At 37.8% G+C, this 27,065-nt stretch overlaps 1 protein-coding gene across 1 annotated transcript in view; it reads left to right on the top strand.

The window, feature by feature from the left end:
• The first annotated feature begins 3,749 nt into the window (after positions 1–3,749).
• The window catches only part of DTWD2 (DTW domain containing 2), a 111,909-nt gene continuing 88,593 nt past the window's right edge, over positions 3,750–27,065 (top strand). Inside the window, 2 exon segments of the mRNA XM_054589328.1 lie at positions 3,750–3,937; positions 4,402–4,455. Of these exon segments, the coding sequence (XP_054445303.1) occupies positions 3,750–3,937; positions 4,402–4,455 (242 nt within the window).

A 27,065-nucleotide genomic window follows, 5' to 3' on the forward strand; every position in this document is an offset into this window, starting at 1 on the left:
TGTTGGGCTGGCAGGGTATTTAGTCTCAGACACTATTAAGGCCCTTTCCTCTACCAGTGACATGCAAATTCCCAAGGATCGTACCATGTGCTGTGTTAATCTACTAAAAATAAAAGGCCAAGGTGAAAGGCAACAAACATTTGAGACCCCAAACAATAGCTATTCAGGGAGCACTGATTTAGGCAGAAACTTAAATAGGGCACCTATTAGGAGGGCATTTATTAGAAAGATGTGAATAGAAAGAATTTCTATAGATGCAAACAAATTAATATAGCGATGCTAATTCTAAAGGTATAATTTTTCCTTCCTTCCTTCCTCACCCAAAGACATTTTTAAAATTGTTATTAGAGAGAGAGGAAGGGAGAGAAACATTAATGTGAGAGAGAGACATTGATTGGTTGCCTCCCATATGTACCCAGACCGGGTATTGTATGTGGCTAGACCAGGGATTGAAACTGCAACCTAGGTATGTGCCCTGACTAGGAATCAAACCCACAAACTTCTGGTTGTAGGATGATGCTCTGACCAACTGAGCCACACTGGCCAGGCTAAAGGTCTTTAATTTTCAGTCCTTCACTCATAATGTCTGCTTTCTTGTTGTCTTTGTAAACAGTTGTTTGGGACACAGTGGTAGTTTAGGCCCAGTCTAGGCATTATTTGACCCAGTTTTTGTTTTTTTTTTTTAATCGGTGGAAATGGGGCTCTTGCAGAGCTGAAGGAAAAGACTTTCCTGAGACCCACACAGGAGGATGTGGCTTTGTGGTATGGTTTATTGATAATGTACAATTAAGGGAGATCTCCTTCTGACTTCCATAGAAAGTGCAATTTTGTCTTTTTTAGGGGTAGGGTGAAGGCCACTGCTGAGTTTAATATGCTCCATATTAAAGTATAGTATAGTGCAGCATGCAGCTAGTTTGGTGTGTGTTTCCAGCAGTAGCCCATTGCTATGTTGGAGGCCATGTAGACAACAGGTGAATGCACCATGTGAGTGTGGGCCCCAAGCAAGAGAGAGAGCTTATTTGTTCCCATGGGGTTATAACCAGGAGCTTGGGCTTGGGAAGAACCATGTGCTTTCTCAAAATGACCTATAAACTTCCCAAGCTGGGCTTTGGATAGGCCCACCTCCTAGTTAGGATGACAGGCCTCTTTGGTCCAGCACCTCCATCTGCACCTTCCAATAGTCTAGTACTGAAGGTGGGGAAGGAGAATTAATCCCCTTGGCAGAGCAATGCTGTAATCCCCTGGGGTGAGAAGTTGTAACTTTCTAGTTAGCAAGCACACTGGCTTATGCTTCCCAATTTATTAAACTCAATGTCTAGTTCCTTTTGCTCCCTTTTTCTAGCTAAATACCAACAGTAGCACTTTTAATATTCCTAAAGTTTAAGGAGTAAGGTATGCAAGGCAGTTCCTCTGGAATGGCAGCTCCAACTCCATTTAAAATTGGCTCTGTTTACATTAATTTTTCACAGCCAAAACATCAGGGAAGCTTTTCAGACTTTCTGTTATCATTTGCTACCAGTGAGATGTCATTGTCTCTGCCATCTGGGTCCTGTGTATTCTAGTGGTAGCAGCAGTATTTTCACAACACCTGGAAACCTGGGGTCTAGGGCACCACAGGAGTGGGGTTTTGGTTTTCCTTTGTCTCCCTTCCAGTTAGGAGAAATCTTCCCTCTAGCAATTTTTGCATTCACCTCAGTGGCACTTACCCATTTCCCCACTACCCTCATCCCCAGCGTGCGCGCGCGCACACACACACACACACACACACACACACACAGGCTTAATAGTCTAATCAGTTTTTGCCAATCACACTCTCCTGAGACAAAGGGTCAGAATGATTTGGTTACCTACTAGGAGTTGGAGATAAACAAAACATAGATCAACATCTCAGTAGATCGTTTTGAAACATCCCTGCACTGATGAGTTTGTTTTATCCCTTCAAGGATATTTTGCTCCCCTTCTTGGTCTCTTGGCATTTCCCAGAAGTTAGATCACTGATGGTCCTCATTCTCATATCAGTCTGTGTCAGGCTGGTAACCTCACATAAAGGAGCAGCTGGATGGGTGGGGAATACATTTCCTCAGGCTTTCAAGGATAGAGTTCATAAACTTAGATATTCAGTGAATGAATTTCTTGCTTTCCACAAGAAATATGCTTTTTTTTTTTTTCCTTCTTAACCTTAGCGGTACCCCTCCTGTATGGGAGTTTCCTTTGATCCTAATCGACCTCTGGGGAAATGGGTTATACAGAAACAAGCATAGAGCAGGAGACCACGTACGTGCACATTGTAAAGTCCATTGTAAAGAGATGATTGGGCTTGACCCAGGGAAGAAGTAGAAGTGACTAATGGTTGGATTTTGAATAAACTTTCAAGGGTAGAGCCAGTGATCTGACATGAGGTGTTAAAGTCAAATATAAGAGGGCTTAGTTGGGAGTCCAGAAGGACCATAAATGAAGAGAACATTTCACATCTTGAAACTAGAAATAACAGTTTAAACGTTGTTACGTGAGAATTAAAGTCTGGTGGTTAAAGAGTTGGTTCTTCAACCTAAATCTGCAGCCAATATTTCTTTATTTTCTGATTCATTTTCTCTATAGTCTCTGGGTTTTGATCATCTCCCAATTCCAGCTGGCATAAGTGCCAGTTCCTTCTCCCATCCTACATCCATCACCTGTGGACGTTTCAGCCTTTTTCTAGCCCTCCCTTACAGTCGTCCAAAAGAAATGATGGCTGCTGTTTGCAGGGGAAAAGAATGCATAATAGTTGAAAACAGTAGCCCTGTATTCTATTCATAAGCTTGACTTTAAGATAACTGAAAACCTAATAGTGAAACGAACTATTTTAAAAAGTACAGTGCTGCTCTATTACTGTTAGTGGTAAATCTATTGGTATCAATAACAAAGTATTAAGAAATGAAAAGAAGCAATTTTGGGAGAGTAGAATTTCTGCTTCCATTCTAAGGTGGATTTCATTTTGGCTTTACAAAAACTGTGGGCTATACTGCTATCTAGGAACTGTAAAAGCTTGGGCAAGATAGTTTTCTTTTTATGGTTTTTTCCCCTCTCATCCATAAAACCTCAGCCCTCCTTTTGCCTCCTGATCTTAGAGGTCTCGGAAAATTTAAAACCTCATTTAACCAATATTTGGTGTCTACTGTGTAACAGTACGCTTGATGCTGGGAGAAATACCTAGAAGTACAAGATACAGGACACAGGTCTCTGCCCTTTTGGAGCAAGAAATTCGCTTGTAACAAGCGTGAATCCAATTTTCAGTCGGTACGATCTCTCCTATGTTGGTTTTTAGATATCAACCGTTGCACACCAGTTGCTGCAACTGCTGTGCTCACTCACCCAGCTACTTCTTAAAGTGCTACGCTAAGGCGGAAAATGCAGAATTCCATTTTATTTTCACTTTGAAAGAAGCGAAATTAAGGAAGGTTCATTGCTACCTGCGCCGTTTTCAGAGGGTAACCTTTACAAGTCCCAGCGACGTTAACCTGATCTCATCCCCTTCCCAAGCCAACTCACACATCCCAGTCTGATTCTAGGTAAAAAGTCCCATTGCCTATTGACCAATGGGTTCACTTCCACTTCGCTGTGGAGCGGGGACCACGAGCAAAAGCTTCGGAGACCCGCCCCAGTACGTGGCGTGCGTGCGGAGCCTTGAGGCGCGAAACGGTTTCTCCAGCATGTGGCGCCCTCTGGCGCCAGCGGGACGTCAGTTTGACAGCCGCATCTGAGCCCCTGCCATGAAGCCGCAGAAAGAGGTGCGAACAACTAGGAACCCGGTCGAACGGCTGCCGGCCTCCAGGTCGCAGACGCCTAAAGAGCAGGAGCGGCGGGAGAGGGGCGCAGCCTTGCCGATGGCTGCCCTGGGCGGAGAGGCTGACAGCGCCAGTGCAGAGGAGATGTGGAAACTACCGCTGGAGCCGACTGAGCAGGGCCGGAGGGCAGCTGCTGCACGTGACCGACCGGCCGGGGGCGGGGCCTCAGCGCCCCACTCTGGAGAGGCGGCTGCTGAGGCTCGGGCCCGGTGGAACGCTGGCTCGGGAATCCTTGCTCTTAAGTTGGCAGGCCGATTTAATAAGGAGCCATTCGTATAGGTTCGTTATTATTTAGCCTTACTTCTCGCAATACTCTGAACGTACTTACATGACAGTCGTTTCACACACACACACACACACACACACACACAAAAGAGAAAGAGAGAATTATAGGGCAGAGACAGTCAAAGTGGCTATCAGAATAGTTAGGAGTGTATTCAGAATTCTGAATTCACTCGGGAATATTTATTGAGCACCTAGTGTGTGCCAGGCACTGTGCTAGGTCCTGGGAATGCAGGCATAAATAAATCAGACATGGTCTCTGTCCTCCTTGGGGCACTTACAGTCTACTGAAGAGACGATTTATTAAACCACCAACTAACATGATTGAATGCTCACAGTGTGCCCGATTGTTGAAGTACTTTTCAGGTTTACCACATTGTGCGGTGCACTAAAGGACTGTGAGGATTGTTTTCCTCGCTTGTTTGAATTTTTACTATTCACTCATACTATTCTGTTTACTTCCTGGGTGTTCAAGATCACTTTCCTTGGTTCCTGAAGATCTCCATCTATCACCTATCTCTTTGTTGCCCTTCACAATTTTAACTTAGATAACGGCTGTACTTCCTCATCCCGGAATAACTCTGTGATTTCTCATCAGATCCTACAGTGTACTGAAACGACTTTCACTCAAGTTACCAGTAATCTCAATGAGATGAAATCCAGTGGATCCTTTTCTGTTCATTTTTTACTACACCTCTTGGCAGCATTCTGCAGTTAAATACTTTCTTCTTGAAACACTCTTTCTTTGGCTTCCCTTTGATTTATCTGACTTCTCTGCTCTATTCGTCTTTGCTTGCTTTGCAAGCTCTAAATGTTGGGATTCTTCAGGTCTTGATTCTAGTTTCTTTTCTCTTATAACCCCACACAGTTCCCACAGGTGATCTTACCAGTTTTTATGGGTAAGTTATTACGTCTACCCCAATAACTCTAGCTCAGTGATTTTCAACTTTTTTTAAATCTCATGACACACATAAACTAATTGCTAAAATTCTGCAGCACAACAAAAAATACATTTTTTGCTGATATGACAAAAAATAGGTATAATTTTGATTCATTCACGCTGGGTGGCTATTGTGTTGTCTGTTGTCATTTTTTTTTTAATTTGACAATCGAAGGGATGGCACACGGTTTGAAAATTGCTGCTCTGGCCCATACCTTTCTCCTGAGTACCAGACCTATGTACCCCTTTAACTGGTGTTCACTGAGTGCTTTGCTAATCACTGGTAATACAGTGGAGTCTGTGTTCATATGGAGTGTTCAGTCTGTTATTAGATACAGATAATAAGCCAATAAACAAGAATCCAAATATGTAATACAGTTTTGAAGAAAAAAATGAAGAGTGGTGAAGGAAAGGCATGGGTTGCTGTGGCAGAAAATAGCAGGAGGGTATCAGGAAAAATTTCTGAGGAGATAGCATTTATATTGAAATTTGAAAGATGAGAAGGATCCATCCAGGAGAAAAGCATTCCAAGAAGGGGTATGGGACAGACTTGTTGAAGGTCTGTACCACTTGAATGCTTGGAGTATCCTACTCTGGACATTTTGACTTCTTCCCATGACTGAATTGTGAGACCTTAGAAGGAGGAATCTTGAGTGTAAGGAATTTTTATGTTTTCTAAGTGTAGTATGTATTGAGTTAACCAAAAAGTTAATTTTTTTTTTCTGTAAGACCTCTCTAGTAGCACTTAGTTGTCTTTAACTTAATTTGAAACAATTTTGTTAGATTGTATTGTGACAATTGCCAATCAGCATGTATTTAAAAAACACATCAAAATTGGTGAGTTTTTAATATTGAAGATGGAAGAAAATAAGTGATGTTTTGGCATATTATGCTTTATTATTTCAAGAATGGTAATAATGCACTTGAAACATAAAAGAAATGATTTGTGCAGTATATGGAGAAGGTGTGTGACTGATTGAATATGTCAAAAGGGGTTTGCAAAGTGTTTTGCTAGAGATTTCTTGCTGGACGATGCTCCATGGTCAGATAAACTAGTTGAAGTTGATAGTGATCAAACAGACATTCACTAAGAATAACCAATGTTATACTGCACGAGAGATAGCCAACATACTCAAAATATCCAAACTAATAAAGTTATAGGTGAAAATGGAAATATGTCTTTTATTTTATGAAAAAAACTAAATGGATTTTTTGGCCAACCCAATATAGCAAACACTTGATAGACTTTTGAGGAGAATGAATAATTTGTTTCTAGAAGGGACTGTACATATGAACAAAATGGGTGTTGAATACAATTTATTTAAACAAGTTGTCTAAATGTGTTAGGAGATAACACTTAAAAATGCTGAAAGAAAAGTTTCAAATATAAATCCACGTCTAAATTTTATGCTAGTTTTATTATGTAGTTTTCAGTCTATTTAGAACCACTAAATTGTGTTATATATACTTTAAAAAATTAGTCTCCTATCTTTAGCAAAAGATTATGATTTTTCTGATCTGCTTCCCCCCTTTAATAAACTTTATTTTTTAGAGCAGTTTAGATTTACAGCAAAACTGTAGTGGAAGGTACAGAGATTTCCTGTATACCCATTGCTCCCACTCATGCATAGTTTCCATCATTATCAACATTCCCTACAGTTGATGAATTACGTTGACACATCATTATCACTCAAATTCCATAGTTTACATTAGAGTTAACTCGATGATGTACATATCTTAAGTTTGGATAAATTTCTAGTAGTATATATTCACTATTATAGTATACTATCATACAGAATGTTTTCATACCCTAAAAATCCTCTTTGCTCTGAATATTCATCCCTCCATATTACCTAACCTGATCTGCTTTTTAGAAAACAAAAATAACTTGCTAGAGTTTAGCTTGTTTTCAGCTACATTTAGTTAATATTTTAGGGTTATGATTAATGTCAACTTCTCTGCATTTTGCTTTTTCTAGTGAAATTTTCTACCTAATAAAACCTCTTCTCCTTGTTAGTTTGTTATGCATTTTGTTTGTTTCACTGGTTAGGATACAACTCTAGAATTATGGCGACTATGTAGTGTTATCAATAAAATATAAACTAATTGATGACTCTTTGTATTTTATTTCATTAGGCTGTTAGGGATTGCTGATAGTCTTTTTTCTTAATTTATAAATCATGTTTATACTATTACAGTTGTATCAATTTTTCCCACTTTACCCCCCTCCACCCATCCCACCCTCACCCCCACCCCCATCTCTCACAGTCAATTCCCACTCTGTTGTCCATGTCCATGGGTCATTCATACATGTTCTTTGTCTACTCCCTTCCCCCTTTTTCCAGCATTGTCCTCTTTCCCCATCCCCTCTGGTCGTTTTCAGTCTGCTCCATATTTCCAGGCCTGTGGTTTATTTTGATTGTTAGTTTATTTTGTTGAATAGAGTCCACTTATAGGTGAGATCATATGGTATTTGAATTTCACCACCTGGCTTATTTCACTTAGCTTAATATTCTCCAGTTCTGTCCATGGTGTTGCAAAAGGTAGGAATTCCATCTCTCTCTCTTCCTTCCTTCCTTCCTTCCTTCCTTCCTTCCTTCCTTCCTTCCTTCCTTCCTTCCTTCCTTCCTTCCTTCTTCCTTCCTCCTTTCTCCCTCCCTCTTTCTTTCTTTCTTTCTTTCTTTTTCTTTCTTTCTTTCTTTCTTTCTTTCTTTCTTTCTTTCTTTCTTTCTTTCTTTCTTTCTTCTTTCTTTCTTTCTCTTTTTCTTTCTTTTTCTTTCTTCTTTCTTTCTTTCTTTCATGCAGATTGATTTTTTCAATGTCAAAGTTAATTATAAAATATTAAAAAATTTAAAACCATTATAAAGTCTCAGCAATTAAACCAACATGACATCAGCACAGAAATAATCAAGTAGATCAATGAAATATAATGAGCATTCTAGAGACAAACATATACATCTGTGTAAGAATGTAATATATGAGTAAGTTGATATTTCAAATCAGTGGGTAAAATAAGGCTTATTCAACAAATAAGTGCATGGACCACTATTACTTGAAATAAAACAAATATAGAGCCCTATTTCACACATTATGCAAGAAATGTTCAGGTGAGTTAAAAATCAATATGTAAAATCTAAGGAGTTTTAGGAGAAAATACAAGCTAATATTTTCTTTACCCCAAAGTAAAATCTTCAAACCCAAAAGCTATAAAGTAAAATATTGACAATATGACTATATTAAACATTTAAGACTGTACAGTAATATAGATATAAAAAAAGTTAAAGGACAAGTAATAGAATAGGAAAGTATATACAACACATCTAAAAAAGGGTTAATGTTTGCTTTTTTTTAGGGAAAGAATTCTACAAACATTTAATCAAAAAATGGATAAAGGATACCAAAAAGTCATTTAAAGCCTTTTTAAAATAATAGAAATAGGCAAGAAATAGACAAAACAGGTTTAGTTTAAAAAATAATAAAGAACAATGAAAATAACACATCATTGTCATAATCAGATTAATATGTATTAAGAAATATTGGTAATATCAAGTATTGGCAACTGTGAAAGGAACTGGGTATTCATAGACTTCATTTCTTAATCTTAAAGCAGTCCCTTTAGCATATTTTGCAATGCTGGTTTGGTGGAGGTGTATTCTTTAGCTGTCTTTTGTCTGGGAAACTCCTTATTTCACCTTCCATTTTAATTGAGAGCCTTGTTGGGGAGAGCAGTCTTAGTTGCAGGCCTTTGCTTTTCATGACTCGAAATATTTCTTGCCATTCCCTTCTGGCTTGCAGTGTTTCTGTTGAGAAGTCAGCTGCTAGCTGTATCAGAGCTCCCTTGTATGTTACTACCTCTTTCTCCCTTGCTTGCTTTAGGATTCTCTGTTTGTCTTTGATAGTTGCCTTTTTCATGATGATGTGTCTTGGAGTGGGCCTTATTGGGTTCCTCTTGAGTGAGACCCTCTGTGCTTCCTGGACTTGTGTGACTTTTTCTCTCCTCCAATTAGGGAAGTTTTTCATCATTACTTTTTCAAACAGGATTTCTATCCCTTGCTCCTCTTCTTCTCCTTCTGGTATCCCTATTATACAGATATTACTACATTTCAGGTTGTCCTGCATTTCCCTCAACTCCTCTTCATTCTTTGTGAGTCTTTTTTCATTTTCTTGCTCTTTCTGGGAGCTTTTTTCTACCTTATCCTCCAGCTCACTGATTTGATCCTCAGCTTCATCTGCCTGCTTTTGATTCCTTCCACTGTGTTCTTCAATTCAGAAATTGTCTTCTTCATTTCCTTTTGTCTTTTATTGATAGTTTCTATGTCCTTTTTCATGCTGATATAGTTTGCAGTAAGTTCCTTGTAGTTTCCCTGTAGTTTTTTATAATTATCTCTGAGCTCACTGAGCTCATTGAGCATCCTTAAAACCATTGTTTGGAACTCCATATCTGATAGTGTACTTGCCTCTATTTCATTGAGTTCTCTTTGTGGGGATTCCTCCTTTCCCTTCAAGTTGGGGGTATTTCTTTGTCTTCCTATTATTTGTGAGATTCTTCTTTTTGCTTCTGCTTCTTCAATTGACCTGTCTTGATTTCCTGACTTTGTGGTATGAACTTCTATTGTAGGAGACCACTGTTTTTACTTTCTGGATCTGCCACTGATGATGTCAGATGTCGTCCCTGTCTGACCTTAGGTAGTCTGTTTGAGCCTTCCAGGAATCTACTGTTTATGGCTGTCTCCTTCAGCTGTTAATCTAGTCACTCTGCACTCAGCAGCCTCCTTAGACTGCTCAGAGTGGGGCAGAGTCCCTCCTGGAGGGTGGTGTTTTTGAGTCTTCTCCTGCTGCTGCCATATGGGGGAGGAGTTAGCACTGGGATCCCGCTGGCTACTCTCTCCATTCTCTCCCCAAAGCCTCCATCCCCAGTCTCTCCTCAAGTGTCTCTAACCTCTCTGTGCCGCCTTTAGCCAGGGATCTACTATCTGTGGCTACCACTCTGCACTCAGCAGGTGGCTTAGACAGCACAGGATGTGGTGGAATCCCACCTAGGGCTATTGGGTCCTCTGATGCTGCTGCCACTCAGGGGGAGTGGTCTCTGCCTGAGCAAGATGGTTGCTGCCTCATGGGGCATGAGTCAGCACCGGGATCCCACCAGCTACTCTCTCAGTTCTCTCCCGCAAACCTCGTTCCCCAGTCTCTCCTCAGGTGTCTCTAGCCCACTCTGCCTCCACCTTTGCTGGAGACCAGTGTAAGTGGCTGCAAATAAAAATTTATGTGTTGGCCCTTTAAACGGTTCTTTGCGTCTTCAGCTGCCAGTCTCTGGCAGAGAGTAACCCTGTTGCTTTTACTAGCTGGCTGTTTTCTGTGTACTTTTTGGGCTCTGGTGCTATAGGCTAGAGATCCTTGCTTTTGGTTTAGACCCTGCTCTTCCCAGGGGTATCCAACTGGCTGTTTCAATATCCTTTTGGTGCTGCCACCTGTGGGTGCCCTGCCTGCCTTCTTGAGTCTCTACCACACTCCTTACCAGTTAGATTGCGTTAAAGCCGATTCTTCTATCTCCAAGGTTATAAGGCTCCTCTCTCGTTATTATTCAGTTGTTTGTTCCAGGTGATTTCTCCACAATTTAGTTGTAATTCCAGGTTGGTCCTGGGAGGAGGTCAGTGGAACTTTCACTCACTCCTCAGCCATCTTGATTCTCTGGATTGCTGATAGTCTTATGGGGACTCCTTTGCAGGTAACTCTGTCCTTTTCTCTTGCTGCTTTTAATATTCTCTCCTTATCTTTAATCTTAGGTAATTTAATTATGATGTGTCTTGGTGTGTTCATCCTTGGGTCCAACTTCTTTGGGATTCTGATTATCCTGAACTTGCCTATCTATTTCCTTCGCCAGACTGGGGAAGTTCTCCATTGTTTTTTCAAATAAATTTCCAATTTCTTGCTCTTCCTCTTCTCCTTCTGGCATCCCTATGATTTGGATGCTGGAACATTCAAAGTTGTTTCAGAGGTTTCTTCCTATACCTCTACTTATTTTTTTGAATTCTTGTTTCTTCATTCTGTACTGGTTGACTGTATATTTCTTCCTTCTGTTTCAAATCATTGATTTGAGTCCCAGTTTCCTTCCTTTCACTGTTGGTTCCCTGTATGTTTTTCTTTATTTCACTTTGTATAACCTTCATGTCTTTCTTTATTTTGCGAGCATACTCAACCATTTCTGTGAACATCCTGATTACCAGTGTTTTGAACTCTGCATCTGATAGGTTGGCTCTCTCTCATAACTTAGTTCTTTTTCTGGAGTTTTGATGTGTTCTTTCATTTTGATCATATTTATTTGTCTCGGTGCTCCTGTTATGTTTTAAGCGGCAGAGGCTTAAGTGTTCGGCCAGGGTGGGGTAACCCGCTTCACTGCATTGTGGCGCTGTAAGTTGGGGAGGGGCAGTCAGAGAGGGAACAATGCCACTTGTTTGGCTGTCATCCAGCTTTCCATCACTTCCTCCGCTACCTACAAGTGAGTTGCGCCCTTCTGGTGCCGATTCCCAGGTGTGTGCTTTGTATGTTCTAGGACCCCAGGGACCCCTCCAACAGACTCTACTGTGAGACTGGCAGTTTCTCCTGCCACCACATCCCCACAGGTTTTTATACCTAGAGGTTTTGGGGCTTTCTTTCCTGGTGCTGGAACCCTTGGGTTTCCCGTCTGTCTTGCTCCCTAGTTGTTCCTCCATGTTTATCAGCATGTGAATGTGGGATCACCTGGTCTGCCAGCTGTGTCCTCTCCACCCTGGCTCCTGTCTCTACCCCTCCTACCAGTGTGGGTGAATGTTTCTTCTTTAACTCCTTTGTTGTCGGTCTTCCATACTATTTGATTTTCTGGCCATTCTGGTTGTTTTTTGTTTTTAAATTGATTGTTATCCTTCTTTTGGTTGTGTGAGGCAGCGAAGCATATTTGCCTAGTCTCCATCTTGGCTGGAAGCCCCTGCTTATAATAGTTTTAAAATCTAAAAAGCATTCTGCCCTGGCTGATGTGGCTTGGTTGGGTTGAGTGTTCTCTGGTAACTGAAAGATCGTAGGTTCAATTCCTGGTCAGGGCACTTAACTAGGTTGTGGTTCCAGGTTCAGTCCCAGTCTGGGTGTTTAAAATTCCCAGTCTAGGCACAAACAGGAGGCAACCAATCCATGATTCTCTCTCACATGAATGTTTCTCTTTCTCCCTCTCTCTAAAAAGTGGTGAAAAAATATCCTCGGGTGAGGACAAAAAAAAAAAATCTAAAAAGCATTCTTAGATTTGAGTAATTACTAAGTTAAAATTATTTGGCCATTTATTTAAAGCAGTTTTCATTTCTCTAAACACATTACTATAATTGTTACAGCCTAGTGAGTTTAAAAAATTGCTATTGTTCAGGAAGTTTAAAGTCATTTTAACTGCTCAGCAAAATTATGCTCTTTAGAAATACAGTATATCCTACACATGAATGGAGTAATCTTTAAAAGATTCCAAATTAATTTGTTATTGTAAGGTGCAGCTTTTATAAAAAGCATGATCCTGTTAGAATGAACAACATGTAAAGTGGTATGGTGTACAGAGTAAAATGTATTTGGAGAGGTTGGCAGAAATGAGGTGAGAGACAAGGCTGCAGAGATTAGTAGTGGTTGTACTAGGAAGGACCAAATAAGCTCTGTTAGATGGTTTGAACCTAATAAATTAGAACCCAACAAAACAGTTACTAAAATATTTTCATGTCTGATGGGGATGACAAGTTTGACTTCTATAGATAACTTTTAGCTATTACAACTTATACTCTATTAAAAAATGCAAACTGGAAGGTGATACAGCGGTGAAAGGCTTGACTAGGAAGAGTTAGGGCCTCATTCCTGTAAAGATGCTAAACATCTTAATTATACTTTTATATCTTCTGGGGATATCGCTATGGGCCTGAGGACAAGGTATAGAAGCCACTTGCAAATCATTGGTCATAAAAATAATACAATAATATCTAAATACAGAATATTTCATTAATATGCCAAAGGAAGGAGAGCACATACACAAACTGATACAGCTATACCTTGAGACAGAAATTTTTCTCTCTCCAATATTTTCCTCCCCAAAAGTATGGAGTTGTAAAGATTCTAATGAACTGCACCTATATATTTAGCAGCCATTTATTAAGCACCAGCCATCTGCAGCTTACCTACCAGGCCTAGGTATTTTATTTATGATATTTCTTATAACAACATTTTAGAGTTGATATTATTAAATGATGAGGAAGTGGAATGATTTTGTTAAATGATGAGGAGGTGGAGGTAATAAGCGAGTTGCAGAATTGGGTCTCCAGCTCCAATGCTCTTGGTTCCCAGCTCATGCTTGCTGAAGAGGTCTTATGATTGTCTTTGCAGTGTAACTGTAGTCATTAGTCAAGTGGAGCCACTGAGCCTGCAGGAATATCTCTAATTTTTGTACTTTTTAAGCTGAAGTTTGTTTACTTCAAGCTTAGACAAGCTGCCTGAACTTTAATGTTCTCTACCTCTTTTTTTAAAAAAATTGAGATGACAGTATATCATATGTAAGTTTAAGGTTTATAATGTGTTGATTTGATACATTTATATATTGCAATATGATTACCACTGGGAGTGTTAGCTCTCTTCATATAATTATCAGAAAATTTTTTTCTGATAATTTTTTCTAATTTTTTCAAAAAAGATTTTATTTATTTTTAGAGAAAGGGGAGGGGAGGGAGAAAGGGAGAGAAACATCAATGTGTGGTTGGACTCTCACTCACCTCCACCTGGGGCCCTGGCCCGCAACCCAGGCATGTGCCTTGACTGGGAATCAAACTGGAGACCCTTTTTCACTTTTTTTGGTTCACAGGCTGGCTCTCAATCCACTGAGCCACACCAGCCAGGGCCAGCAATGCTTGGAGGTGAGATTTAATATCTAGTCTCTCAGCAATTTGAAAGTATACAATACAATATTGACTTTAAATCACTATCATTACTCACTCTCCTGTTTTAAGTCTGTATTTTTTAACGAGATCTAGCTGCACATCTTTATTCCACATCTTAACCTTTTCTTTATTCTTTAATGCTTGGCTATTCTGGAGTAAAAAGTGATTGGGATAAAATCAGGAGTGAAGGAGGGAAGACTGTCAATATTTAAGAAGAATGCAGGAGCCACAAACCAGCAGCCCACAGATGTTTTGAACTGTAATTTTATGAGTTTTTAAAGTTAGTTTCTAACAGTTAAAAATCAAGATGTCATGAGAATGGGAATATCTGGCAACTCGGCGGTCAATTCCTGAGCAACAGGTGACTCAGCTATGCGTTGGCTGAACCCTGAGATTGGGCATGATCTGCCAGGGCACCACAGCTCCCAGTCATCCCTGCTTAGTCCATCTGTGGTTCACTTCCGGCCCCTGGTAGGCATATGTTTCTCAATCCAAGTGTCATTGTGGCTGATTTGCCTCTTTGGTAGGTAAAAGTGAAAAATGGTAATTCCTAAGGCAGTTTAGAAAAAAGATTGTTGACTTGTTATCAACATTTGGAATTAGAAAACAAACTGTTTTGGTAAACTTAAAATCAACTAGGTTATTGACAATAATTTTTAGGGTAAAAATTTAGATAATCTGCAAATCTAGTTCTGTGTTCATTTCAAAAGTATTCCCAAGAGAAAATTATTAAGTTAATTTTTTATTTTCTGTTAGTATAGAGAATATGTTTGTTCTTTGAAGTAGTTCATTTGTAATATTTGTGGAAAGTGAACTGATTTACAGATTGCTTTGCAAACTAATCATATGTTTGAAGTTGAGCAAAGATGATATATGTCAAAAGGGAATTTTTTTCTTAAACTTAATGAAGTCTCCAAAGAGGAGTGACCAATTTTGAAAATCACTTTAGAGCTTTCTAAATGTTTGATTTATTTTCCCCAAGAAAAGTAAGAATTATATCATTACTCTCTGATAGAAGTTTTCTTCAAAGAACATTAAAGCACATTAATTCTTTAAAGTATATTTGCCTGAAATTAATAATTTATAGTTCTGTTAGTACTTATGTAGTGAAAAAACAGATTTGGCAATTGTATAGTCTAAAATTTGGCATTACTTAAAGAACTCACAGGCACAAAGTGCTTTTACATGTATATTTTAATTCAATACATAAGACAACTTTGTGATTGAAATAGTTATTTCCTTTTATAGTCTTTCAAGGCCTGTAGCTTTCATATTTTTATTAGTATGCCACATAATAATGAAGTACACTGAAATTAATAGTTTGTTTTTGTTTTCCTTTTGCACATAATATGAGTGAAGTGTTTCTCTGTAATCCATGGATTCTTTTTATTTTCCTTTGTCCTTGGCTACTTTTAATTAGTTTGGGATGAGCAGTTTTAATTATTGTCTGTTTTTAAGATGGAGCATTTATATCCTGAATTCTTTGCCTGCTGGTGGTCAGCTTCTCATTTGTATTAGTGACTTCTCACTTTTCAGTTAGAAAGGCAGATTTGTCAGAGGGTAGGAGGGCTGGGGAGCTGGGTGAAAAGAATGAAGGGATTAAGAAGTACAAAATGATAGTTGCAGATAGTCACAGAGATACAGATTACAGCATAGGGAATAGAGTCAGTAATATTGTAATAATTGTGTATGACACCGTGTGGGTGCTTGACCTATTGGGGAGACCACTTTCTAAAGTACATGATTTTCCAATTGCTATGCTGTATACCTGAAACTAATAGAGAATAAAATTGAATGTAAACTGTAATTAAAAAACAAAATAATATAAAAATACTGCTTATGGGAATTTTTTCCTCCTGTTGAGTTTTGTTTGTTTACTTATTTTTGATTTTCTCTATTGGAAGCCTAGTAGAAAGGTTGTAGGGAAAGAAGAAGCAGTGAAGTGAAGTTTCATGAGTACTGAAGGAAAAAAATGTGAAAACGGTATGGATATGAGTTTCCTTGCCAAGGGTTAGTGGCATTGGCATGATAGAAATATGTCTCATCTGTTTGTGTGGACATGTTACTTGGCAGATTAATCTTTTTTAAAAAACAGTATTGATATATACATAACATAATATCATTTTAATCATTTATAAGTATGCAATTCAGTGGTATTAAATACTTTCATAATGTTATGTAACCATCATTATTATCTATACTGAAAACTTTTGAAACATTCCTAACATAAGCTCTGTACCCATTAAATAATTTTCCATCTCTCCCTACCCCCAGAACCTGATAACTTCTACTCTGCTTTCTGTTTCTATAAATTTGCCTATTCTAGATACTTCATATAATTAATCATACAATATTTGTCCTTCTGTGTCTGTAATTTCACTTAGAACGTTTTCAAGGTCCATACATGTATAGAAATTTCATTCCTTTTCATGGGTGAATTACATGTGTATACCACTTTTGTCTATTCATTATCTATCCTTTTCATTCATTATCCATTCATATACACTTCAGAGTGGACTTACTGGGTTATATGGTAGTTCTATATTTAATTTTTCCAGAACTGCCGAACTGTTTTCCATCATTTCACCCTCCCACTAGCAATGACCAAGGGCATTAATTTATCCACAAAAATTGATGGCACACAGTTAACAAACTGAGCATATATATGACTGTTAATGCATTGTACTTGAAATTAAATTATTAAAGCCAACCCCCAAACAGAAGAAATCATTGAAAAAAATGTAGTGATTACCATTGTTCTATCAAATCATGAGTTTTTTTAAATTGAGGTATAAATACATATAACATTATCTTAGTTTCAGGTGTACAATATAATGATTTGATATTTGTATGCATTGCAAAGTGATCACAGTAAATCTAGTGATCATTCTTCACATTGCATAGTTAAACATTTTTTTCTTCTTGTGATGATAAATTTTAAGACCTACTCTCTTATCAACTTTCAAATATGCAATACAGTATTATTAACTATAGTCATCATGCTATAGATTACATCACCATAACTTACTTATTACGTAATTGGGATTTTGTACCTTTGACCCCCTTTACCCATTTATCCTACACTTCATTCCCCAACAAATTGTGAATTCTTTGAAAATTCATAATGTAACATATACAAGTTACACAATGGCAGAGATGACTCTATTATTAATTATTATTACTTGGAATGGAGGAGTTGGTCTTTGGATACTAACTGATTTAATTTTTAATTTAAAAATAATTTTAGACTTAATGAAAGGTTATAAAAATAGTACTGAAATTCCCATGTACCTAACTCAATATGGTTATTACACAGAACAATAGCACTATCGAGAACTGTAAAGGGTCTCAGGTTTTATCTTATTTGCAGATGGACACATTAGCCTGCCACAGTTTCATGGATGCTGGAAAAAGATGTGAGATTCTTGGATCAAAGACAAAGATATTTTTTACTTATGGCACAACACCTAGTATGAGCTTCGTGTTTGGCACTTTCACTTGTTCTCTTTTCCTATCCCAAGCTCTTTATGGCTTTCACAGAAGGGCCTAGGTGGATGCTGTGCATCCATTGGTTTTGCATCTTGACTGAAGAACCCTGAGTTTAGGGTTCCTGAACATTTTGTAATGGTTGCAAGCAAATCTGCCATTTGCTCTGGTTGGAAGACTTATCTCTATCTTCAAAGGCAGTTCATCATATAAATGTCTTTGAAAACATTGTCAAGAACAAAAATGTAGCTAGTGCCTGACTCATAAGACATACAGAAGTGCAAGAGACCTATGGAGAATTATCTCCCAATGAGTTCTGTCATCTACACTAAGAAGGGAAAATTGATATAACACCTTAACTGTTTCAGAATTCACCAGTTTTCCTACTATTGTCCTTTTACTCTGGTCCAGGATCTAATCTGTGTTGCATTAATTGTCATATCATCTTTGTTTCCTCTAGTTTGTGATGGCTCTTCAGGTACTTTTGGAGAATATGGGTCAGTTATTTCTATAGAATATCTCTCAGTTTGGGTTTGGCTCATATTTTCTCCATGTTTAGAATGAGGCTGTACATTTTTAGCAGAAATAACTGCAGTGTGATGTATCCTTGTTAGCACAGAGGTATAAAATGTTGCTGTGCCTTGATGAGATTAACGCTGTTCTGCTTGGTGAAGGTGGTGTTTGTGGAGTTTTTCTACTGTAAAGTTATCCTTTTCTCCTTTGCAGTTTATAGATATCTTGGAAGGGGGTTATTTTGAGACTATCCAAATATCCTGTTTTTCCTCAAATTTTTGCTTGCTAATTTTTGGATCCATTAGTAGATCTTGCCTGTAACAATGACTATTGCGGTGTTGTAATGGTGATTTTCTATTTACATCATTAGTTTTCTACTTATTTATTGAAATTTTCCATATGGAAAAACTGTTTCTTCCTACTTATTTATTCAATTTATGTATGTCTGTATGAAATTATGGATATTTATTTTATTCTCTGGGTTATAATTCAATAGGATTGTTGTTTATTTTTTTGCTCAGATTATTCTTTTGGGCTATTTAGAGCTCTTTCAGGTCAGCTCCTGGACTCTTTTAACAGGCTTATTTTTTCTTGAGAACTTAGTTTCTGGCATCCTAAGATGGTCCGGGCCACCTTGCATTTTTCCCTATCTCAGGTCTAGAATCAACCACTTTTCCAAGAAGACCTGTTTAATTGAAGAATGGTATTAGAAACTAAGATCTGGGCTCTAGGTTTGTCCATTATTATTGGGATGTCCATGTTATCAGTGGACAGAGCTAGAATATCTGTGTATATAAACTGACCTGTGCATACTTCTACATCCCTATTGCCGAATCTTTGTGTATGTGTATATATACATAGGCCAATATATATACATACATATCACAAATTCATCAAATACCACAGGATTCATTCTGGCCTGCCTTCTTTCTTTATTTGTAACTTCTTCCTTTGACAGTGGGAAACTCGGCTCTCAATATCTATGGCATTATCAATAGCACATAGCATATTGCATTATTTGTTCTATAGCATATATGGCATATCTATGTCAGATTATTTGTTCAATCCTAGTATGAGGGGGACCCAAAAACCCAGTGTATTTATAAAATATTGTATATTTATTCTTACATGTGTAAACTTCAGTCGCTTTCAAAGTACTCTCCATTTGATTCAGTATGCCTATTGAGATGTTCTTTTCACCACTCAAGCCAGTTTTTGAACTTGTTGATTTTGACACCTTTTAGTGCTTCTGCTGTTTTTTGTTTTACCTCTTCCATGTTGTCAAGATGTTTACCTTTGATGACTTTTTTCATCTGGGGAAACAAACAAACAAAAAGTCACTCAGGGTGAGATCAGGTAAATAGGGAGGGTGGGTGGGGCATGACATTTTTGGTCAGAAACTGCTGAACACTCAACACGGTGTGGGCAGGTGTGCTTGTAAATCACCCATCATGAAGTGGGCAAATGCATTGAAAGAGAGTCTTCAAAAAAAAATCCACTGAAGCCAACACAGCCTTCCATGACAACGCCAGCTGGTACATTAATACACATGGGTTACTAGGACACTCATGTTGAGGGGAAAGTCTGTTCTACAAGGGGCCCGCCCTCCAGAAGATAATTCTGTTTTTTTGTGTGTGTTTGTGTGTGTGTTCCACCCTCATATACATATACTTTTCAGAATTGTAACCCATACCACTGTTCCTGATTTACTTTTAATTTGTAATTCTAGAGAACTACAAGGGAAAACAGCATACCAGGAGATAGATTCTCATGGTGATTAGTTTTAGTAATTAATTAACTTCAGTATAGCTCTCAGTTGTTTTCTTTCATATTTATTTTTGACTTTGTTTATATGTGTACTAAAGAGATGAGATTGGTATTGTAGCATATCATCAACTAACTTATGTGTGTATGGTTATAAAAAAAGGTGAAAAGATCTGAAAATCACAGATTATTGAAGTGACATCTATTTAATGCTTCTTCTTGAAAACATCATTTTTTCCTTAAACCAAAAATGGTATATGATCAGTAGAAAGAGTTACCCATTATATAAATATATAATGGAGCATATATGGAAATTCCTCACAACCCATTATGACAAACCACCACCCACACACATAGATCAGGTAACTCTCTGATACTTTTAAAACTTGACATTTTATAGCCTTCCTTTGAGGTTTATTCTTTAAATTTGTCAAAGTGGAAGGGAAACAGCCCAATCTAGCTACATGTCTGGGAAACTGAGGAAGATAGTAGGAATCTTTGTGGGATTTTGATAGTGTGAAGATAGCTTTGTGGCCTCGGTACCAAGGAATGTCAGTTACTGCCTCCAAACTAGAGCCTTTCATCCAGCTATGTGCTGGGGTATTAAAATGAGTGAAACTTGGCTATTGCTTTCAGGGTACTTTAAGGGGAGGACTGCATATAAGCCAATTGTACAATAATTATAACATGAATTACGTGTTTTAGGAGGACAGAGGTGGGAGGGACCCACTACCTGGAGTTTCACATTGGAGGTGGTATTTATTTATTTATCCTCACCTGAGGACATTTTTTTCATTGCTTTTAGAGAAGAAATGGGGGTGGGCATGGGAGGGGGAGGAGGGAGAGACAGACAGACAGACATGAATCAGCTGCAGGGGTGGTGAATGGGGGATAAAACCTGCAACCTAGGTTTGTGCCCTGACTGAGGATGGAACCTGCAACCTTTTGGTTTATGGTATGAAGATCTAAGCAGCTGAGCCACACTGGCCAGGCCACGGAGGTGATACTTAAACTACTCTTTAGTATCTGGTTTTTCTCAGTGCTTTTGCTTTGTACTTACTAATTGAAGTAATTTTCCAACCTTCATTTTTTCATCTTTCCAATTCCCTTTCAGAAAGTAAATTAGACTTTTAACATCTGGGTCTGCTTATTTTATTCCTTTTCTGGAGAACTTCCCTGCTTACATTTTAGGTAAAGAATAGAGTTCACACTCTAGTGTGGCATCCAAAGCCCAGCAGGTCACACCTCCACTTGCCTGCTCCTCTCTCTGTCATATCCTTCATAAACCCCTTTCTCCAGGAACCCTGGACTACTTCCCCAAACAGGTGTTTTCTCTGTTTTCTGTAGGTCTATGTTCTGTTATCCTCTGCGTGTCAAATGCTGCTTCCTCATCTCTGCTGTCCGAAATCCTTCTCTACTTCCATGTCCAGCTGAAATACATTTAACATCCTTTCTGTTGTCTTCCAAGTTTGAAATCTCTCTTTTGCTAACTTCTGTCTATTTTCTCTGCAATACTATTGATTCTTATGGCCTGGTCTTTTTGTATTCATTCTTGAAACTTTAATGGCATATCCTTAATTACCTGTAGCCATTTTATACTGGAGAATTTTATGAATGTTTCGGCCTTTGTTTTCTGCTTCTTGATCATCTCTTTCAGATGCTTAGGTTTATTTGTTTATCACCGAATGTTTTAATTCTAGTGCAGGGCTTTCTGGGACGTAGGACAGCTACCTAGAATTATGTGTTAAAACTTTTCATTGAACATTAAATGTTTACATGGAATAAACAAAATGTATTGATTGAGGGCATGTATTTTTGAATTCAACAGAACTGGGTTCTAGCCCTAGCTCTTGTTTTCTCTTGAGAAAGTTATTTAACCTGTCTAAGCCTTGGTTTCTTCATCTGTAAATTAGGACAATAATACTATTTTCTCCAACAGATTTCATGGGAGTTAAATGAAGATAAAGATTTAGCATAGTGCCTGCAACATAAAAATGTTAAATTAATATTATTTTCCTCTTTATTTTTTCCCTCCTCTTTCTCTTCTACCTTTTCCTTCCTCTCTTCTTCTTCCCCTCTTTCCCTCTCGTTGCTTCATCTTCCCATTTTCATTTCCCTTCCATGAAATATCATTATCATTTATGAAATTGGTCTATTTTTCTTGTTAGGGTAGTAGTTTTTCTAGATTCTGGGATTAAGGGCATTTCATAGCTCTACTTATTCTATAGTAAATAATTTTGCATGTGTTAATGCTGCAGGTCACCATAAATAAATGACCTCATTCTGGGGCTTTTAAAAGCTACAAATAACATGTTACATAGATGAAAAACATTTCTTTTAAGGCCATCAAAATCAGTGGCTTATTCATAGCTTTATTGTATTCTCTTATATAATCAAGTAACACTAATTTAAACCTTATTATATTTTCTTTCTCATATCAAAGAGAATTCTCAATCTCCTTTTGCTGGTTTAAAGAAATGGACATTTATATAAAATTGGGAGGAATACTTCCTTAATAAATCTATACAGCTATACAAAGCCTGTATTTTATTTTATTCTATTTTTTCACTAACTGGTTTTTATTTTATTTTTATTTTTTAATGTTCAAATACATTTGTCTTCATTTTCCACCACTACTTTGCCCTGCCCCACCCATCCCCACCTCCCACCCTCAATCCTCCCCACTTTGGCTTTGTCCACGGGTCTTTTACACATGTTCCTTGATTTGACTATTCCCCTTCTTTTCCCCGTTACCCCCCTTCCTCCTTCCCTCTCATTACTGTTGGTTTGTTTTTCTTTCAGTGTTGCTGGTTATATTTTTTCTTCCTTGTTTGTTTTGTTGATTAGGTTCCACTTATAGGTGAGATCACATGGTAATTGTCTTTCATCACCTGGCTTGTTCACTTAGCATAATGCTCTCCAGTTCCATCCATGCTGTCACGAAGGGTAGTAGTTCTTACCTTCTTTCTGCTGCGTAGTATTCCATCGTGTAAATGTACCAAAATTTTTTGATCCACTCATTTATTGATGGGCACCTAGGTTGCTTCCAGCACTTAGCTACCATAAATTGTGCTGCTATGAATATTGGGCTGCGTAGGTTCTTTTGAATTGGTGTTTTGGGATTCTTAGGGTATAATCCTAGCAGTGGAATCTCTGGGTCAAAAGGCAGTTCCATTTTTAGCTTTTTGAGGAAATTTCAAAATGTTTTCCATAGTGGCTGCACCAGTCTGCATTCCCACCAACAGTGCACTAGGGTTCCCTTTTCTTTACAACCTTGTCAGCACCTGCTGTTTGCTGATTTGTTCATGATGGCCATTCTGACCAGTGTGAAGTGGTATCTCATTGTGGTTTTAATTTACATTTCTCTGATGGCTAGTGATGCTGAGCATTCTTTCATATGTCTCTGGGCCCTGTGCATGTCCTCCTTGGAGAACTGTCTGCCCAGGTCCTCTGCCCATTTTTTAATCGGATTGTTTGTTTTACTGGAGTGGAGTCATGTGTGTTCTTTATATATTTTGGAGATCAAACCCTTGCCCCAGGTTTCATTGGCAAATATATTTTTCCATACGGTTAGTTCCCTTTTTATTTTGCTGATGTTTTCTTTAGCCATGCAGAAGCTTCTTATTTTGATGAACATGACATCAGGACAGAAATAATCAAGTAGATCAATGAAATAAAATGAGCATTCTAGAAACAAAGGTATATATCTAACAATGCAATATATATTTAAATTGATATTTCAAATCAATGGGGGGAAATAAGGCTCATTCATCAAATAAGGTGCATGAACAACTATTACTTGAAATAAAACAAACATAGAGCCCTATTTCACACATTATACAAAAAATATTCAGGTGATTTAAAAATCAATATGTAAAATCTAAGGAGTTTTAGGAGAAAATACAAACTAATATTTTTCTTACCTTGAAGTAAAATACTCAAACCCAGAAGCTATAAATTAAAATATTGACAATATGACTATATTAAACATTTAAGACTATACAATAATATACATATAAAAAAGTTAAAGGACAAGTAATAGAAGAGGAAAGTATTTACAACACATCTAAAAAGGGGTTAATAGTTTTTTTTTAGGGAAAAAATTCTACAAACATTTAATCAAAAAATGGATAAAGAATACCAAAAAGTCACTTAAAGCTTTTTTAAAAATAATAGAAATAGGCAAGAAATATACAAAAACAGATTTAGTTTCAACAACTAATAAAGTAACAATGAAAATAACACATCATTGTCACAATCAGATTAATAAGTATTAAAAATATTGGTCATATCAAGTATTGGCAACTGTGAAAGGAACTGGGTATTCATAGTCTCTTTTTCTTCATTTTCTTAAAGCAGTCCCTTTAGCATATTTTGCAGTGCTGGTTTGGTGGAGGTGTATTCTTTCAGCCTTCATTTGTCTGGGAAACTCCTTATTTTGCCTTCCATTTTGAGAGCCTTGCTGGGTAGAGCAGTCTTAGTTGTAGGCCTTTGCTTTTCATTACTTGGATATTTATTGCCATTCCCTTCCGGCTTGTAGTGTTTCTGTTGAGAAGTCAGCTGCTAGCTGTATCAGAGAGCTTCCTTGTATGTTACTACCTGTTTTTCCCTTGCTGCCTTTAGGATTCTTTGTCTTTGCTATTTGCCATTTTCATGATGACGTGTCTTGGAGTGGGCCTTATTGGGTTCCTCTTGAGTGGGACCCTCTGTGCTTCCTGGACTTGTGTGAGTTTTTCTCTCCTCCAATTAGGGAAGTTTTTCATCATTACTTTTTCAAACAGGTTCTCTATCCCTTCCTCCTCTTCTTCTCCTTTTGGTATCCCTAGTATACGAATATTATTTTGTTTTGGATTGTCCTGCATTTCCGTCAACTCCTCTTCATTCTTTGTGAGTCTTTTTTCATTTTCTTGCTCTTTCTGGGAGCTTTTTTCTACCTTATCCTCCAGCTCACTGATTCGATCCTCAGCTTTGTCTAGCCTGCTTTTGATTCCTTCTACTATGTTTTTCAATTCAGAAATGGTATTCTTCATGTCCTTTTTTCTCTTATTGATAGTTTCTATGTCCTTTTTCATGCTGACAGAGTTTGCAGTAAGTTCCTTGTAGTTTCCCTGTAGATTTTTGTAATTCTCTCTGAGCTCACTGAACTCATTGAGCTCCCTTCGAACTGTTGTTTTGAACTAAATATCTGATAGTTTACTTGCCTCTTTTTCATTTGGTTCTCTTTCTGGGGATTCCTCCTTTCCTTTCAATTGAGGGGTGTTTTTATTCCCATTATTTGTGAGACTCTTCTTTTTTAGCTCTTGCTTCTCAAGTTGATCTCTCTTGACTTCCTGACTTTGTGGTGTGAACTTGTATGGTAGGAGACTGTGTTTTTACTTTCTGGCTCTGCCTCTGATGATGTCAGATGTTGACCCCATCTGACCTTAGGCAGTCTGTTTGAGACTTCCAGGAATCTACTCTCTGTGGCTGTCTCCCTCGGTTGTTAATCTAGTCACTCTGCACTCAGCAGTCAGTTCTAGACACCACAGGGCGGGGCAGATTCCTTCTGGGGCTGGGGTTGTTGGGTCCTCTCATGCTGGTGCTGCTCAGGGGGTGGTCTGCCTGAGCAAGATGGCTGCTGCCATATGGGGGAGGAGTCAGAACCGGGATCCTGCCAGCTACTCTCTCCATTCTCTCCCCAAAGCCTCTGTCTCCAGTCTCTCCCCAAGTGCCTCCTTAGCTAGGTATTTACTATCTGTGGCTGCCACTCTGTACTCAGCAGTCAGGCTTTAGCACCTATTGTGTACTTTCATGCTGCTGCCACTCAGGGGATTGGTCTGCCTGAGCAAGATCAAAGCCTGTATTTTAAAATACAGTTTTTAGGAAAGTGAAAGGAGAGGAAAGAATAGGTAATGAAAATATTGTCTACACCCTGGCTGGTGTGGATCAGTTGTCCTGTAACATAAAGGTTGTGGGTTCAATTCCCTAACAGGGAACATGCTTGGGTTGTGGGTTCAATCTTTGGTCTGGGCGTGTATGATTCCCAGATCGGATGTATATGAGAGGCAACCATTGATTCTTCTCTCTCACATTGGTGTTTCTCTCTCTTTCTCTCACTCTAAAAAAGCAATGAAAAAATGTTTTTTTTCATAAAGATAAAAATAAAATTTCTTAGTAACATGGTCCCTTCATTATATGCTATTCCCTATAAAATATTTCTACTGAGGGGATAACTGATCCTTGTGACCACTTTAAATTTTGATTTCTTAATTGTCAGGATGGATATTTATGTTATTCCCTTTAGTTGGCCAGTGGGTAAGGAACACAGAATTCTGCTATATATGGACCTGGAAGCTCACTTTGATAAATTATGTGGAAAGTCTTTATTCATTCACTCATTATTTATTTAATAGCCAATATCCAATAAGTACACAATTCGGGTTATAGAAAAATAAGCAAGGGATTGTTTTCTCTAGAATTCATAGTGAATTGAGTGTGAGAGAAAACATACCTAAATAACTAGCATTTAAGATATATTATGGAAATATAAAACAGGAGTTTCCAGAGGAAAGAGTGATTAACTTAATTTGCTATTAAGAATGATCTTTGCTATTTTTATATTTATATTTATATTTATATAGAAGAGAAGAAAGTAAATAATAGGATAAAAATATTGGTGATTACTTTATGATAATTATTGATCTGTCACTTTTACATTAACAGTAGGGGCTTGATTTAGCTGCTGATTATAGTCATCTCTTTGTACACAAGGCTTTGTTTTCAAGCATCTGGTTCCTTTGAAGCCTTCTTTAATTGTAATAACAGTTACTAAAACTTTTCTTAATTACAGATCCTGTAGAAGGGATAAGCATATCTCTAAGCCAGTGAACTCTAAATTATTTTGATTACATAACATAGTTGATTTTTTAAAAACAGAGCATAATTCTAATAAGTATACTATGTATTTATTTATGATTATATACAGTTCTTGTATATTAATGTATGATGTACCTCATAAAACATACAAAAATAGATATAAAAAGGAAGAGATAATATGAAATAAACTATTTAAAAATGTCTTGCCCTGACTACTGTGGCTCAGTTGGTTGGAGCATTGTCCCATAACCAAAGGGTTGCAGGTTTAATTCCCAGTCGGGGCACATACCTAGGTTCCAGGTTTGATCCCCAGTCCGGGTGTGTATGTGAGACAACCAACTGATGTTTCTCTCTCACGTCAGTGTTTCTCTCTCTCCCTTACTCTCTCTGAAAGCAATAAAAAAAACTCTTCAGATGAGGATTAAAAAAAATGTCTTGCTAATTATGATGGAGTCATACTGTCATTATCCATTA

Source organism: Pteronotus mesoamericanus, unplaced genomic scaffold (assembly GCF_021234165.1).
Source record: "Pteronotus mesoamericanus isolate MK-2021 breed Mesoamerican mustached bat unplaced genomic scaffold, CSHL_Meso_final scaffold_167, whole genome shotgun sequence".
Taxonomy (NCBI): Eukaryota; Metazoa; Chordata; class Mammalia; order Chiroptera; family Mormoopidae; genus Pteronotus; species Pteronotus mesoamericanus.